We start from the raw sequence: 17016 nt of genomic DNA on the forward strand, positions 1-17016 counted from the left end.
ACGGTGATGCGGGGGCGGGGCTATGGTGCAGCGCGGGGCGGGTCCGGGCGGGTCCTGGGGACATGGAGGCGTTGCTGGTGGAGGCGACGGCAGGGTAGTGGCGGACGGTGATGCGGGGGCGGGGCTATGGTGCAGCGCGGGGCGGGTCCTGGAGCGGGGTGCGGTGCGGAGGCCAGGCCCGGAAGCGGACGACTGCGGGTCGGGTTCAAAGTCGTCTGTCCGCCATGGACGAGGCAGATCGGCAGCTCTTGCGACGGTGCCGGCTGCAACTGGTCTGCGAGCTGCAGGTGGCTGAGCTCTGGGACGCGCTGCTTAGCCGCGGGCTCTTCACGCCCGACATGATCGAAGAAATCCAGGTGCGCCCCCGCCCCGCCGGTTCTCCCGCGACTGTCCGCTCCCCCACTTCCCGCGCCGCCCGCAGACTTCCATTACACTTAGTCTCCGAGCTAGGGTGAGGACCTACATACGCGCCCTCCCCTCCCTGTTCCGTGCCACCCAGTACCCACTCTCTGGGAGACCATTGTGTGGGAACACCCATTTTCCCTAACGCCTTGGTTGTAGAGCAGACCATTGTGACCCATAGGGTTTTCGTTTTTGAAAGTAGATCACCAGGCCTTTCTTCCTAGTCCGTCTTAGTCTGGAAGCTCCGTTGAAACCTGTTCAGCATCATTAAAAAACAAACAAACCCAACCCATTGCTGTCAAGTCAATTCTGATTCACAGCGACCCTGTAGGACAGAGTAGAACTGCCCCATATGGTTACCAAGGAGCGGCTGGTGGATTTGAACTGCTGACCTTTTGGTTAGCAGCTGAGCTCTTAATCACTACACCACAAAGTTCCTGTTCAGCATTATAGCAACAAGCAAATCTCCACTAACAGACGGGTGATGACTGTGCTTGAGGTACACTGGCCAAGAATCAAACCCGATCTCCTGCCTGGAAGGAACGACTTCTACCACTGAACTACCACTGCCCTCTTGGGTAATTAGTGCTTTGTCTTTCTTTCCAAACAGGGAGCAGGCTCTGGATCTCGGCGGGATCAGGCCAGGCAGCTGATCACAGATCTAGAGACTCGAGGGAGACAGGCCCTTCCTTTGTTCATCTCCTGCTTACAGGACACAGGCCAGGACATGCTGGCTTCATTCCTGAACACGAGTCGCCAAACAGCAGAGCAGAATCTGGAAGCCATCAGACCCCGGGACCTTGTGCCTGGACCAGTGGGCTTCAACCCGGATGAGATGAGAGTGGTTAAGCAGGATCCATCAAGGTCGACCATGGGACGTCTGCCCACAGTGGTGCTGAGGCCTGACAAACTCAGACCAACTGAGCTCAGGCCAGAGGTTCTCAGACCACAGGTGCCCAGGCCAGTGACCACTGGCTCTGGAGAACTCCGTGATGCCTGTGAGTATCCAGAGTGGTTGGTGAGTGGGCATGATGAGCAGCCATTGGGGAGTGACCATTGGTGCAGTTAGGTGGGCTGAGATCCAGAATTTAATTTTCAATTCCTATTCATAGTGACCCTATATGACAGAGTAGAACTGGCCCATAGAATTATCTTTTTAAGTGCTCATAGGGAGTTAATATGACTATTATTCAGATTTACACACCAGCCACTAAGGCCAAAGATGAAGAAAGTGAAGATTCTTACCAACTTCTGCAGTCTGAAATTGATTGAACATGCAATCAGGATGCGTTGATAATTACTAGTGATTGGAATGAGGAAGATGGAGACAAAGAAGGATCAGTAGTTGAAAAATATGGCCTTGGTGATAGAAATAATGCTGGAGATCACATGATAGAATTTTGCAAGACCAACGACTTCTTCATTGCAAATACCTTTTTTCACCAACAAAAATGGCGACTATACATGTGGACCTTGCCTGATGGAATACACAGGAATCAAATCGACTCCATCTGTGGAAAGAGATGACGGAGAAGCTCAGTATCAGTCAGAACAAGGCCAGGGGCCGACTGTGGAACAGACCATCAATTGCTCACATGCAAGTTCAAGTTGAAGCTGAAGAAAATTAAAACAAATCCACATGAGCCAAAAAACAACACTGCGTATATTCCACCTGAATTTAGAAACCATCTCAAGAATAGATTTGACGTTTCAAACACTAATGACTGAGGACCAGACGACTTGTGGAATGACATCAAGGGCATCATACATGAAGAAAGCAAGAGGTTGTTAAAAAGACAGGAAAGAAAGAAAAGACCAAAATGGATGTCAGAAGAGATTCTGAAACTTGCTCTTGAACATCGAATATCTAAAGCAAATGGAAGAAATGATGAAGTAAAACAGCTGAACAGAAGACTCCAAAGGGTGGCTCGAGAAGACAAAGTAAAGTATTATAATGACATATGCGGAGACCTGGAGTTAGAAAACCAAAAGGGAAGAACACGCTCGGCATTTCTCAAACTGAAGGAACTGAAGAAAAAATTTAAGCCTCGAGTTGCAATATTGAAAGATTCTATGGGGAAAATACTAAACAACGCAGGAAGCATCAAAAGAAGATGGAAGGAATACGCAGAGTCACTATATCAAAAAGAATTGATTGACGTTCAGCCATTTCAGGAGGTATCATATGACCAAGAACTGATGGTACTAAAAGAAGAGGTTCAAGCTGCACTGAAGGCATTGGCAAAAAACAGGGCTCCAGGAATTAACAACCTGCATTATGCAGATGACACAATCTTGCTTGTTGAAAGTGAAGAGGACCTGAAGCACTTACTGATGAAGATCAAAGACCACAACCTTCAGCACTGATTATACCTCAACATGAAGAAAACAAAAATCCTCACAACTGGAGCAGTAAGCATCATCATGATAAACGGAGAAAAGATTGAAGTTGTCAAGGATTTCATTTTACTTGGATCCACAATTAACACCCATGGAAGCAGCAGTCAAGAAATCAAACGACACATTGCATTGGGCAAATCTGCTACAAAAGACCTCTTGAAAGTGTTGTAAAGATGTCACCTTGAAGACTAAGGTGCGCCTAACTCAAGCCATGGTGTTTTCAGTTACCTCAGGTGCATGCGAAAGCTGGACAATGGATAAGGAAGACTGAAGAAGAATTGATGCCTTCGAATTGTGGTTTTGGCGAAGAATATTGAATATACCGTGGACTGCCAAAAGAATGAACGAATCTGTCTTGAAAGAAGTACAACTAGAATGCTCCTTAGAGGCAAGGATGGCAAGACTACATCTCACATACTTCGGACATGTTATCAGGAGGGATCAGTTCCTGGAGAAGGACATCATGCTTGGTAGGGTAGAAGGCCAGTGAAGGAGAGGAAGACCCTCAGTGAGATGGATTGACACAGTAGCTGCAAAAATGGGCTCAAGCATAGCAAGGATTGTGAGAATGGCACAGGACCGGGCAATGTTTTCGTTCTGTTGTACATAGGGTTGCAGAATTGACTTGATGGCACCTAACAACAACAGGAATTGACAATTGAGATGTTTCGACAAACGGATGCGACGCTGGAGGTGCTCATTCATCTATGCCAAGAAATTTAGAAGACAGCTACCTGGCCAACCAACTCGAAGAGATCCGTATTTATGCCTATTCCCAAGAAAGGTGATCCAACTGAATATGGAAATTATCGAACAATATCATTAATACCACATGCCAGTAAAATTTTGCCGAAGATCATTCAAAAGCAGCTGCAGCAGTACATCGAAAGGGAACTGCCAGAAATTCAAGCAGGATTCAGAAGAGGACGTAGAACCAAGGATATCATTGCTGATGTCAGATGGATCCTGGCTGAAAGCAGAGAATACCAGAAAGATGTTTACCTGTGTTGTATTGACTGTGCAAAGGCATTCGACTGTGTGGATCATAACAAATTATGGATAGCATTGCAAAAAATGGGAATTCCAGAATACTTAATTGTGCTCATGAGGAACCCGTACATAGGTCAAGGGGCAGTCTTTCGAACAGAACAAAGGAATACTATATGGTTTAAAATCAGGAAAGGTGTGCGTCAGGGTTGTATCCTTTCACCATACGTATTCAGTTTGTATGGTGAGCAAATAATCTGAGAAGCTGGACTATATGAAGAAGAATGGGGCATGAGGATTGGAGAGAGACTCATTAACAACCTGCATTATGCAGATGACACAAACTTGCTTGCTGAAAGTGAGGAGGACTTGAAGCACTTACTGATGAAGATCAAAGACCACAGCCTTCAGGATAGATTACACCTCAACATAAAGAAAACAAAAATCCTCATAAATGGACCACTAAGCAGCATCATGATAAATGGAGAAAAGATTGAAGTTGTCAAAGATTTCATTTTACTTGGATTCACAATCAATATCCATGGAAGCAGCAATCAAGAAATCAAAAGACGCATTGCATTGGGCAAATCTGCTGCGAAAGACATCTTTAAAGTGTTAAAAAAACAAAGATGTCACCTTGGAGACTAAGGTGCGCCTCACCCAAGCCATGGTGTTTTCAGTTACCTCATGTGCATAGGAAAGCTGGACAGTGAATAAGGAAGACCAAAGAAGAATTGATGACTTTGAATTGCGGTGTTGGTGAAGAATACAGAATATACTATGGACTGCCAAAAGAATGAAGAAATCTGTCTTGGAAGAAGTACAGCCAGAATGCTCCTTAGAAGCAAGGATGGCGAAACTATGTCTCACATACTTTGAACATGTTATCAGGAGGGATCAGTCCCCGGAGAGGGACATCATGCTTGGTAAAGTAGAGGGTCAGTGAAAAAGAGGAAGACACTTAATGAGATGGATTGACACAGTGGCTGCAACAATGGGCTCAAGTATAACAAAGATTGTGAGGATGGTGCAAGTCAGGGCAGTGTTTTGCTCTGTTGTATATAGGGTCGCTGTGAGTCAGAACCGACTCAAGGGTACCTAACAACAACAACATAGGAGATGGGTGGAATATTCTGGTAGGCCTTCAGGAGATTTAATTTTGACAGTCCCTCCTCTGAACAGCTTATTTTGGATGTCTTGGGTTTTCATTATTGTTTTCTAGATCAAGTTAACTGTTTAGGATTTGCCTTTGGGTCTAGGTGGGTGGTGAGGACTAGCCCAGGCCTGGGGGCAGGAAGGAGGGCTCTGCCTGCATCAGGCATCTGCATACCCATACCTCCTTCCCTCAGACAACCTTGTAAGGCAGGTTTCAGTACACCCATCCTGGCCGAACAGTAAACTGAGGCTCAGGGGGGTTAGATAGTTTACCTAAGCTCATAAGGCTGGTAAGTGGTGGAACTGGGGTGTGATGCCAGAGCCCATTCTTTTTGCTATCATTTCATGCCATCTTTCTAGCACTGTAGCTTATCTTATGGCTTATGCTGCCGTGAGATATCTGTTAATGGATAAATGAAAACCAGTTTGAAATCAGAGCTCTGATTGATTATTCAGCTTATAGGGACTTGGAGGATGAAGTAAGATCTTCATGCAAAAGTGCTTTGCATATTCATGAACACCAGTAAGTGTGTGATGGTACCATACTGTATGGGCCAAAATTTACAAGGGGACGGTAGGGAACTCACTCGCTAGTGGCCCTTGCTAGTGAAAAAGGAGCCAAAAGATGGTGGGGTTGATTTTGTCGGCTAGTCCCGTGCTTCACCAAAAGGATGTGGGAGCTCACGGTTAGACCAAACCCAGCCAAACCAAACCCATTGCCCTGGAGTTGAGTCTGACTCATAGCGACCCTACAGGACAGAGTAGAACTGCCCCATAGGGTTTCAAGGCTGTAATCTTTTTTTTTTACTTTTTCCCATACAAAAGTTTATACATACATTGTTATGTGATTCTAATTGCTCTCCCCATACTGTGACAGCACACTTCTCCTTTCCACCCCTGATTCCCCATGTCCATTCAACCAGCTTCTAACCCTCTCTGCCTTCCCATTTCACCTCTGGACAGAAGCTGCCCCTTTAGTCTCTTGTATCTACTTGAGCTAAGAGGCACATACCTCATGAATATCACTTTATGTCCCACAGTCCAGTCCAATCCCTATCTGAAGAGTTGGCCTCGGAAATTGTTTTAGTTCTGGGCTGATAGAGAATCCAAGGGCCAGTTTCAGTCAGACCATTAAGTCTGGTCTTCTTACTATAATTTGAGTTCTGCACCCCGCCTTTCTCCTGCTCCATCAGGGACTCTCTGTTGTGTTCCCTGTCAGGGCAGTCATTGGTGGTAGCCGGGCACCATCTAGTTCCTCTTATCTCAGATACATCTTAGATGGCCACTTGCAAGCTTTTAAGACCCCAGATGCCACTCACCAAAGTAGGTGCAGAACATTTTCTTAATAAGCTTTGTCATGCCAGTTGACCTACATGTCCCCTGAAAGCATGGTCCCCAGACCCCTACCCCTGCTACTGTATCCCTCAAAATGTTTGATTGTAGTTAGGAACCTTCTTAGCTTTGGTTTAGTCCAGTTATGCAAACTTCCCCTGTAGTGCGTGCTGTCCTTCCTTTTCAAGGCTGTAATCTTTAAGGAAGCAGACTGCCACATCTTTCTCCTGAGGAAGGGCTGGTGGGTTCGAATTGCTGACCTTTTGGTTAACAGCTGAGCCCTTGACCACTGCACCACCAAGGCGCCTTTGTTTAGAACAAAGGGCCCCAGAAGTCATAGGTTCATATCTTCATATTTTCTTTAACAGTTTGGTATGTGTCTTAAAACTTTTTCTATGACTATAGCAACGTGTGTGTGTGTGTGTGTGTGTGTGTGTGTGTGTGTGTGTGTGTGTGTGTTTTAAGGAATTATACAGTACACACAGTTCTATAATTTCCTTCTTTCACTTAAATTTTTTTTATGAAGTTTAATATATATATCCAGTGAAATGCATAAATCCCAAGAGTACAGCTGGATAATTTTTACCTATGTGCACATTACAGGTAAAACCCAGATGATCAAGATATAGAACATTTGCCATCCTGTAAGACTCTCTCGTGCCCCTTCCCAGTCAACTCCCACTCTTCTTCCCCCAGGGTAATGACCTTTTATCGCCATAGATCCCTTTTCCTTGTCCTTGAACTTCAGTATAAATGGAATCCTGGCTTCTTTCCCCCATCATTATATCTGTGAGATTCATTCATATTGTTCTACGTATCAGTAGTTCCTTCTTTGGCATTGGTGGGTAAATCCATTAAAAACTAAACCTGTTGCCATGAAGTCGATTCCAACTCATAGTGACCCTATAGGACAGAGTAGAACTGCCTCATAGGGTTTCCAAGGCTATAATCTTTAAGGAAGCAGACTGCCACACCTTTCTCCCGTGGAGCGGCTGGTGGGTTCAAACCTCCCACCTTTCAGTTAACAGCTGAGTGCTTAACTGCTGTGCTACCAGGGCACCTTCATTGTTGGGTAGTATTCCCTATTTTGAATAATCCACAGTTTATCCATTCTCTTGTTGATGAATATGTGGGTTGTTTTCAATTTGGGTTTTGTTTCATGGCAACAGTGTGGAGATCTAGCGCCTCCTACCCCAGGGTTGCCTATGTATGTTAATAGTAATAATAGTAATGGTTACCGTTGCTGAGCACTGAAGTGCTTACATAGATGATCTCATTTAATCTTCCCAACTCCCTGGTGAGGTAGGTGCTACAGTTTTGTAGCAGACAGTGAGTCACAGATTGGGAAATGACTTGCCCCAAATCACACACTAGTGAGAAGTGGAAACAGGATTCCAGTCCAGGCTTCCTCATTCCAAATGCTCTGCTGTGTAGCCTGCTGTGTAGCCCCTCACGTGCCCTGCACTGTATTTCATATATCCAGCCCCTATTACTGGTCATTTGTGTTGATTCTGCAATGGCCTTGCCTGTGCATCTATATGACTGGGAGATACGTTTCTAGAAATGGAATTACTGGGTTAAAGGATACATATTCCCTCTGACAGATGCTACCAACTTGTATTTCTAAAATGTGCCAGTTTATAAATCTCACCAACCATGGGTGAGTGAAGATGACCATTTTCCCAACAGTGAGGAAAATGCCCAAACATTTTTTCCAATGTGATGGGCAAAAAATGGTATTCGTTTTCTGTGCTGAATAATTGTGTGATTTTGGACAGCCCATTTAAGCAGAGAAATGAACAAACACCACGAAGATGTTAAGCTGTGTTTGCCCGAGGTATAAGAAAGATAGGCCTGTCCCCGAATTGCTCACACACTTCATTATCATGTTGTAAAGGAGGCAGGCAAAATACAAAGTCCAACTGTTGTTATCTGGTTCTAGAAAATGTTGATTGAGCCATGTAGGACCAGGAGTCTGGCCTTGAAGCCTTCTGTTCTTTTGAGAGGTATTTTATTTCCTGTTTGTTGTGAACATTTATTCCCAGTAGGAGCTTAAATCTGAAGGGTAAATAATAATAGCAATAAGATCACTTTAAATGTGTATATCACTTTATAGTATACATCGTGCTTTCTCGGGTCATCTGAACCACCCAGTGTGGTGGGAGGTAGGGCAAGTCCTCTGTCATTATATCTCATGAGCTGCTTGAGAGCGGCTATTTTGCTTTGTGGGTCTTTTGTGCTAATTCGGGGAATGAAGGAATTTCTCGGTAGTGGATAACAGTTGTATTTTTGGGTTACAGTGGAATTTTAGAAATGAACAAAAGTTCTCAGAATTCGTCAATGGCCTGATGTCTTCAGGCCAGGTAAGACAATTTGTAATTAAAAAATGGGATGTGACTGCTTTTCTGTTGTGGCTTTAAACTGGTGAGATATGAATTCCTAACAAGGGGTCCGTGCTTGCTCTAAGCATCATTGGAACGCGAATATAGGCTCCAGAACAAAAGTGATCGTGTTCTCTTTGTTTATAAAAGAAAGAAAAGCCCCACTACCTCATAGATTGGTGGCCAGCTGAGTTCTTGCTAACTGAAAAGAAAACTCTGTTGACATTGAAGGAGAAATGACCGTCTTTACTCATTTATTTGTTCTGCAAATATTTTCTAAGGCCCTACTGTGTGCTGGGCCTCATGGGTTGTACAGACGGGGAACATCTGCTCTCCTGGAGCTTTCCTTACCCCTTTCTGTTCGAGAATGTCATATAAATGGGATCCCCCACCGTAGATACTCTTCTGGGTCTGGTTTTTTTTTTTCCCCTCAGCATAATGTCTACAAGCTTATCTATGTCATTTTATATCTTGGCAGCTTTTTCCTTTTTAGGCCATGTTGTTGTTGTTTTGCCTTATATGGCGGAGGATCACAATTTGCTTATCCTTCAACTTGTTGATGGCTGTTTGGGTTGCTTCCAGTTTGGGGCATTATGAATAAGGCTTCTTCAGTGAATATTCTTAGCCAGGCCTTTTTGTGCCCATACGTGCTCGTTTCTCTTGGTTTTATACCGGGGAGTAGAATTGCTGGTCAGAGGATAGGTGTGTGTTTAACACTATCATTGTTGTTCACTGCTGCCGACTCACAGTGACCCCGTGCACAACATAACAAATGCCGCCTGGTCCTGTGCCGTCTCCATGATCAGTTGCGGATCAGGCCGTTGTGATCCATAGCGTTTTCACTGGCTGATTTTTGGAAGTAGATCACCAGTCCTTTCTTCCTAGTCCATCTTAGTCTGGAAGCTCTGCTGAAACCTGTTCAGCATCATAGGAACACGCAAGCCTCCACCGACAGACAGGTGGTGGATATGCATGAGGTGCATTAGCCAGGAATCAAGCTGTCTCGCATGTGGAAGGCAACAATTCTACCGTGGAACTATCATTGCACTCTTAACTTTAGAAGCAGCTAAACACTTATCCAAGGTGGCTGGACCACTTGACTCTCACCAGCAGTGTCTGAGGGTTCCTGAGTGCCTGCTCCTCTTCATTTTTGTCAGAACTTTCCTCACAGCGTCTCTTCTGCCCTCTCCCACTGGACCCTGGCATTCATGGTTTCCCTCTTTCTATCTTTCCAGGTGCTCCAAGATGGGGAGGAAAGGCCAATTTGGTGAGTCTTCGTGTGATTTGGGGCCAGTTGCTCTGGTGTTGGGCTCTTGTGCTCTCCACTCCCCAGGTCCTTCCCTGCAGGTGTATCGGGAATGCCGGGAACCCAGGGGACCCAACCCAGGGGAGAGTCAGGTTCCAGTCTAGCCCTCTCACAGCTCCTGGCCTAGCATAGCGCCTGCTACAGCAGATTGTCCAACCTGTTCTTTCTTCATCTGTAAAGTCAAGGGGTCAGACTTCACCAGGGGTCAGCTTCAGAATCGGGTGTGGTGTCCACCCCAGACCGAATCAATCACTTTCGTTCACAAATATTTACTGGGTGATTCCTGTGCGCCAGCCCTGAGCTCTGTGCTGGGGATATCTGGGGAACAGACCACATGTGTTTCAAACCCTTGTGGAGCTACCAGTAGAGCACAGGAGAGAGAAGTTAGACAGACACACAAATACGTATATAAATAGAAGTACATAGTGGTAAGTGAAAAAGGAAGACAGAAGAATTGATGTGTTTGAACTGTGGCATTGGCCAAGGATGTTGAATATACTCTTGACTGCCAGAAGAACGAACAAATCAGTCTAAGAAGAAATAGAACCATTCTTGCAACCTTAGAAGTGAGAATGGCATGATCTCTTCTTGCTTACTTTGCTTACTTTGGACGCGTCATCAAGAGGGTCAGCGAAAATGAGGGAAACCCTCAATGAGATGGACTGACACAATGGCCACAATATTGGACTCAAACAAAGCATCAGTTGTGAACATGGCGCAGGACTGGGCAACGTTTTGTTCTGTTGTACGTAAGGTTGCCATGAGTCAGACTCAACTCGAGGACAACTAACAGCAACAACAAATACCACAGTGTGAGAGAGAATTACTGAGCCTGGGGAGGGAGCCGCCTCCCATGTCCTGAGGGTGGGCCTGGGCATGAGTCTGTCGACGTCATTCTCAGGTGCACCCCTCGTTAAGGACCGCTGGACTGGATGATCTGTGAGGTTTTTTTGAGGTGAATATTATGAGTGTTGGATTTCTTAGCTGGCAGCTCCCATACTGAATACTGAATGGGAGCTAAACATCTCTCTGAAGTTTATCTATTTGCAAGTCACACCGTATGTTAGTTTGCTAGTGCTGCTGTAACAGAAATACCACGGGGGATGGCTTTAAAGAGCAGACATTTATATTCTCGGCGTTCAGGAGGCTAGAAGTCCGAATTCAGGACACTGGATCTAGGGGAAGGCTTTCTGTCTCTGTCTGGGGGCAGATCCTTGTCCCTTTCAAGTGTCTGTGGCCCTGGTGTTCCTCGGTTCCTCGGTGATCTTCATGTTGCATCTACTCCCCCTCTGCTGCCCCCCAGTTCATGCTTTCTTGTCTCTGTGTCTGTGCTGCTCCTTATACAGTGAAACCTGTGAGAGCCAAAACTCGACGGGATTGCCTTATTTTTCTGAGTCTTGAAAGTTTTCTGCCTGTGACAGGTTGCTTACCCCTTTTTTATCGGTATCTACTAAGAATCCTACCTCATAAACACCCAGTGGGTTTTCCTTCTCTGACAGGTTTCTGCCTTACACTGGTTCTGGCTTTTGCAGGTTTTCGTGTAACTCAGAAGGTTTAGGACGCACCCTACACTGGTATAGCCTCATTAACCTAACAAAGAGCTATTTCTAACCAGTATCACATCTACAGTATCCAAAAACAAAAACAAAAAGCCAAACCCATTGCTGTCCAGTCGACTTTGGACTTTGGCTCATAGCGGAGTAGAAAACACAGGGTTTCCAAGGAGTGGCTGGTGGATTCGAACTGCTGACTTTTTGGTTAGCAGCTGAGCTGCGCCGCCAGGTCTCCATCTGCAGGTATAGAGCTTAGGATTCCAGCACATATTTTGGGGGGACACAATTCAATCCCTAACACCCAGATAGTGCTTACACCCATCTGCTTTGCACTCTGTTCTCTTCTGCCCCAGAATGCTGGGTGTAGACCCTGCTGCTCCTACAGTGGGAGGCAGACGCCATGTTCTCTCCCACCTCTGCAGGCTGTCAACCACATGCGTAAACCTGGGGGCTACCTTCTCTTTGGAGGAGTGCAGTGAGACCCCAGGTTCACACTGGTCCCTGTGCTTGGGCAGGCATACGTCCTGGAGGCTGACCCTTGTGGCTACTGCCTCATTATCAACAATGTGAACTTCTGCCTCAATTCGGGGCTCAGCTCCCGCACTGGCTCCGATATCGACTGTGAGAAGTTGCAACGACGCTTCCGCTCGCTGCATTTCATGGTGGAAGTGAAGTGTGACCTGACTGCCAAGGTAAAGTCACTGCCTGTGGAAAAAGGTGAGGGGCTGGGCGGAGCAGTGTCCTTGTGGGACCCTAAGGTAAACTAGTGCTCTAAGATGAACCCTATGTCTGTAGGACTGTGAGAGGGAATATGGTTCAGTGGTTGCAGGTTTAAACTTCAGACTCATAGACCTCAGATAGGACTGGCTCTCTCGGTTACCTGCTGGGTGACCCCCCGTGCCTCAGTTTCCTTGTCTAGAGAATACTAATAATACCCACCTCATAGGGTTGTTGTGAGGGTTAAGTGAACTGGCACCCCAGCAGAGCATCTGTTCCCCAAGAATGGTACCATTATGACAGTTGTGACTGTCATTACTCCAGCATGTGGCCCCTGGGAGCAGAAGAGTGCTCTGCCCAGGCCTTCAGGACGGGCTCTTTTATTGCCCAGAAGGGCCAAGAATGGGAACCCGATTCCTCAGCCCTTCTGGCTCAACTGCACCCTTGTCTCACAGGACATGCTCCTGGCTCTAGGGGAGCTGGCGCAGCGGGACCATGGAGCACTGGACTGCTGTGTGGTGGTCATCCTCTCCCACGGCCATCAGGTAGGAGCCTCCTGACCCCACCTCAGCCCCTCAGGCAGGCACAGGGTAAAAGAGCCCAGAGGTTGTACAGGATCGCTGCCCCTTTGTGTCAGAGACACCTGTGGCTTTGTGGGAAAGAGCGTGGGGCCCCATCCACTCCCCTGTTGTTGTCCGGGAGCCATTTGGTCCTCCGAGGAGGATTTGGATGCTTCTTCCTGGGTGGGGTGGTGTTCCTGGGAGAAGCCATCTGGGAGAGGGAAGGAGGAGACAAACTCTGCCCACAAAGCGTCTACCCCTAGATTTTGTTCAGAGCCAGGAACAGCACACAGAGTTCTCAGCTCTTGTCCTCTAGTCATTGTTCTAGCCCTTTGCTGCTGGGTGGCAGCAGGTCACTCGGCCCTCTCTGGACTTGGCCACCAGTGTGCTGGGTCATTGTGGCCAATCCCCTACCCCAGCCTGGGCCTCAGTTTCCTCATCTTTCAATTTGAGGGGGTTGGACAGATCAGAAATCACAAATTGGGGCCTGTAGTCCTCCTCTGCTCTACACAGTGTTTTCACAACTGGCCAATTTCACACAAAACTTGGGATTTCTGGCTTCTCTTGAAAACAACACAAAGACCTAGCTTTGCCCTGACTGGCATCCTCACAGAGCAAGACTCTGGCCTGTAGCTGGGTGTGGCTTCCCCCTTGGTCCTTTTACAGTGAAGCCCCTGGACTGGCAGCATGGGCATCACCTGGGAGCTTGTGAAAAATGCAGACTCCCAGGCCCCATCCTGGACCTGTTGACTCATAATCTGTACTTTAACAAGGTCCCCAGGTGATTCTTATTCACATTTACGTTTAAGAAGAATTGGTCTAGAGTAGTTCTTCTCAAAGCTTAGCTACAGGAGCCCTAATACATGGCATAAACAGAATAAAAACCATAACTAACAATACACAAACACCAGAAGAGAAACTAGATAACTGGGGGCTCCTAAAAATCAAATACTTATGCTCATCAAAAGACTTCACTAAAAGTAAAAAGAGAACCTACAGACTGGTAAAAAAATTTTGGCTAAGACATATTTGATAAAGATGTAATTGCTAAAATCTACAAGACACTACAAAACCTCCATAACAAAAAGACAAATAACCCAATTAAAAAATGGGCAAAGGATATGAACAGACACTTCACCAAAGAAGACATTCAGGCGGCTAACAGATACATGAGGAAATGCTCACAATCACTAGCCATTAGGGAAATGCAAATCAAAACCACAATGAGATACTGGCTCACCCCAGCAAGGCTGGCACTAATCCAAAAAGCACAAAATAATAAATGTTGGAGAGGTTGTGGAGAGACTGGAATACTTATGCATTAATGATGGGAATGTAAAATGGTACAGCCACTTTGGAAATTGATTTGACACTTCCTTAAAAGCTAGAAATAGAACTACCATACAGTCTAGCAATCCCACTCCTTGGAATATATCCCAGAGAAATAAGAGCCGTCACGCGAATAGATGTATGCACACCCATGTTCATTGCAGCATTGCGCACAATACCAAAAAGATGGAAACAACCTAGATGCCCATTGACAGACAAATGGGTAAACAAATTATGGTACATGCACACAATGGAATAGTACACAACAATAAAGAACAATGATGAATCCATCTCACAACATGGATGAATCTGGAGGGCATTATGCTGAGTGAAATTAGTTGCAAAAGGACAAATATTGTGTGAGACCACTACTATAAGAACTCAGGAAAAGGTTTAAACACAGAAGAAAACATTCTTTGATGGTTTCGAGGGTGAGGAGGGAGGGAGAGGGGAATTCACTAACTAGATAGTAGACAAGAATCGTCTTAGGCGAAGGGAAGGACAACACACAATACAGCGGAAGTCAGCACAACTGGACCAAACCAAAAGCTAGGAAATCTGAACACAACCAAACACTTTGAGGGACAGAATAGCTGGGGCTAGGGTCTGGGGACCATGGTTTTGGGGGACATCTAGGTCATTTGGCATAACAAAGTTTATTAAGAAAATGTTCTGCATCCCCACTTTGGTGAGTGGCGTCTGGGGTCTTAAAAGCTTGCGAGCGGCCATCTAAGCTACATTGATTGGTCCCAACCTGCTTGGAGCAAAGGAAAATGAACACCAAAGACACAAGGAAAATATTAGTCCAAGAGACAAAAGGGCCATGTAAACCAGAGACGTCATCAGCCTGAGATGAGAAGAACTAGATGGTGCCCAGCTACCACCAGTGACCGCCCTGACAGGGAACACAACAGAGTCCCTGATGGTGCAGGAGAAATTGTGGAGCAGAACTCAAATTCACGTAAAAAGACCAGACTTAATGGTCTGACTGAGACTGGAGAAACCCCCACAGCCATGGCTTCTGGACGCTGTTAACCTAGAACTGAAACCACTCCCGAAGCCCACTCTTCAAAGAGTAGACTGAATTATAAAACAAAATAATACTCGTGAAGAGTGTACTTCTTAATTCAAGCACACAAATGAGACCAAATGGGCGGCTCCTGTCTGAAGGCAAGATGAGAAGGCGGGACGGGACAGGAGCTGGTTGGAGGGACATGGGAAACTCGGGGTGGAAAGGGGGAGTGTGCTGTCACATTATAGGGATTGCAACTATTGTTACCTAACAATATGTGTATAAATATTTGTATGAGAAATTAATTTGAGCTGTAAACTTTCACCTAAAACACACATACACACACACACACACACACACACACACACACACAAAAAAAAAAAAAAAAAAAAAAAAAACAAAAACCTTAGCTGCAGTTGAGGCACCTGGAGGACTTGTTAAAGCACAGACTGCTGGTCCACAACCAGAGTTTCTGATTCAGGAGGGCTGGGATGGGCCGAGAATTTGCGTTTCTTACAAGTTCCCAGGTGATGCTGCTGCTGCTGGTCCAGGGACCCACTTTGAGAACCACCGATCTAGAGGAAGCCGGCTGGCACTCTTCAGTTCAGTAGCTCCACCCCACCCGCCTTGTCTCACTGTCAGGCCGTCTAAGCCCTGTAGGCGCATGAGGTTAAGACTCCTGGAATAGATGCTGGCCAGGGCAGCATCAACCCCTTGCAGGCTCAACCCCTTGCCTCCAGCTTGGACCTTCTGAATGCTTGGCCCCCATAAAGATCCAGAAGGCTGTTGGATTCCTGCCGCAACTTCTTGGTTTTATAACCAGAATTCTTGGTCTTCTAGGCCAGTCACCGCCAGTTCCCGGGGGCCGTCTATGGCACAGATGGATATTCTGTGTCCATCGAGAGAATTGTGAACATCTTCAATGGCACCGGCTGCCCCAGCTTGGGAGGGAAGCCCAAGCTCTTTTTCATCCAGGCCTGCGGTGGGGGTAAGGAGCTCCTCTGCCTCCCTGAGGGTGAATCCAGTGGGGAAGGAGCTGCCACCTGCTTCCTTCTTCATCCAGCCCCTCTCGATGTTCACTGGGTCTCTAGGCAGTCAGAGGGTCCCAAATGTTGTCACGGTTGGCCGTATGGCTGTAGCTCGATCTACCTAGAGTAGCTTTGTCAACTCCTCCGAGGTTGGTAGTCCCTGGGTGGTGTAAACAGTTACTTCCCTTGCTGCTAACTGAAAGGTTGGTGGTTTGAGTCCATCCAGAGGCAGCCAGGAAGAAAGGGCTGGTGATCTACTTCTGAAAAATCAGCCACTGAAAACCCTATGGAGCACAGTTCTGCTGTGACACACATGGAGTCACCATGAGTTGGAACTGACTTGACAGCAACTGGTTTGGTTTTTGGTTTTAGTCTTAAGTCTTGTGGTGCAGTAGCATCACAGACTCATTTAACTTAGACAAATTCAACTCTAGAGACTTGGCCAAACAAAAAAGCATACCCCTCCCCCCCAAAAAAAACCATCAAACCCATTGCCTTTGAGTTGATTCCAACTCATAGCGACCCTATCACTCGGAGTAGAACTACCCCATAGGGTTTCCAGGGAGCAACTGGTGGGTTCGAACTGCTGACCTTTTTGGTTAGCAGCCGAGCTCTTAACCACTGCGCCACCAGGGCTCCAAGCATAGGAGGGAGAAATAAAAATTTATTATCATCATTCCCCAATCCCCATCAAGCTAGACCCTTTTCCCACCATCTCAGGAAAAGGGAGGCCCTAGCTGAACAACAGAGACAACTGAAACAATTTAATTATTGGCGTTTCAATTCCCAAGGGCCCAGCTTCTGGTGATTGAGGGAGTTTTAAGGATTATTTGTAGTTTTGCCATATGCTCATA

The 17016-nt window shown here is 46.3% G+C and overlaps 1 protein-coding gene across 1 annotated transcript in view; it reads left to right on the forward strand.

Annotated features, from left to right (window-relative positions):
• The first annotated feature begins 179 nt into the window (after window positions 1–179).
• CASP9 (caspase 9) overlaps window positions 180–17016 on the forward strand; it is a 28020-nt gene continuing 11183 nt past the window's right edge. The window contains exons 1-6 of the mRNA XM_023732165.1: window positions 180–356; window positions 1013–1400; window positions 9893–9924; window positions 12032–12208; window positions 12689–12778; window positions 15975–16122. Coding sequence (XP_023587933.1) covers window positions 225–356; window positions 1013–1400; window positions 9893–9924; window positions 12032–12208; window positions 12689–12778; window positions 15975–16122 — 967 coding nt within the window. The 5' untranslated portion in view covers window positions 180–224. The remainder of the gene's footprint in view (window positions 357–1012; window positions 1401–9892; window positions 9925–12031; window positions 12209–12688; window positions 12779–15974; window positions 16123–17016) is intronic.

The sequence above is a fragment of the Trichechus manatus genome, unplaced genomic scaffold, assembly GCF_000243295.1.
Source record: "Trichechus manatus latirostris isolate Lorelei unplaced genomic scaffold, TriManLat1.0 scaffold00048, whole genome shotgun sequence".
Taxonomy (NCBI): Eukaryota; Metazoa; Chordata; class Mammalia; order Sirenia; family Trichechidae; genus Trichechus; species Trichechus manatus.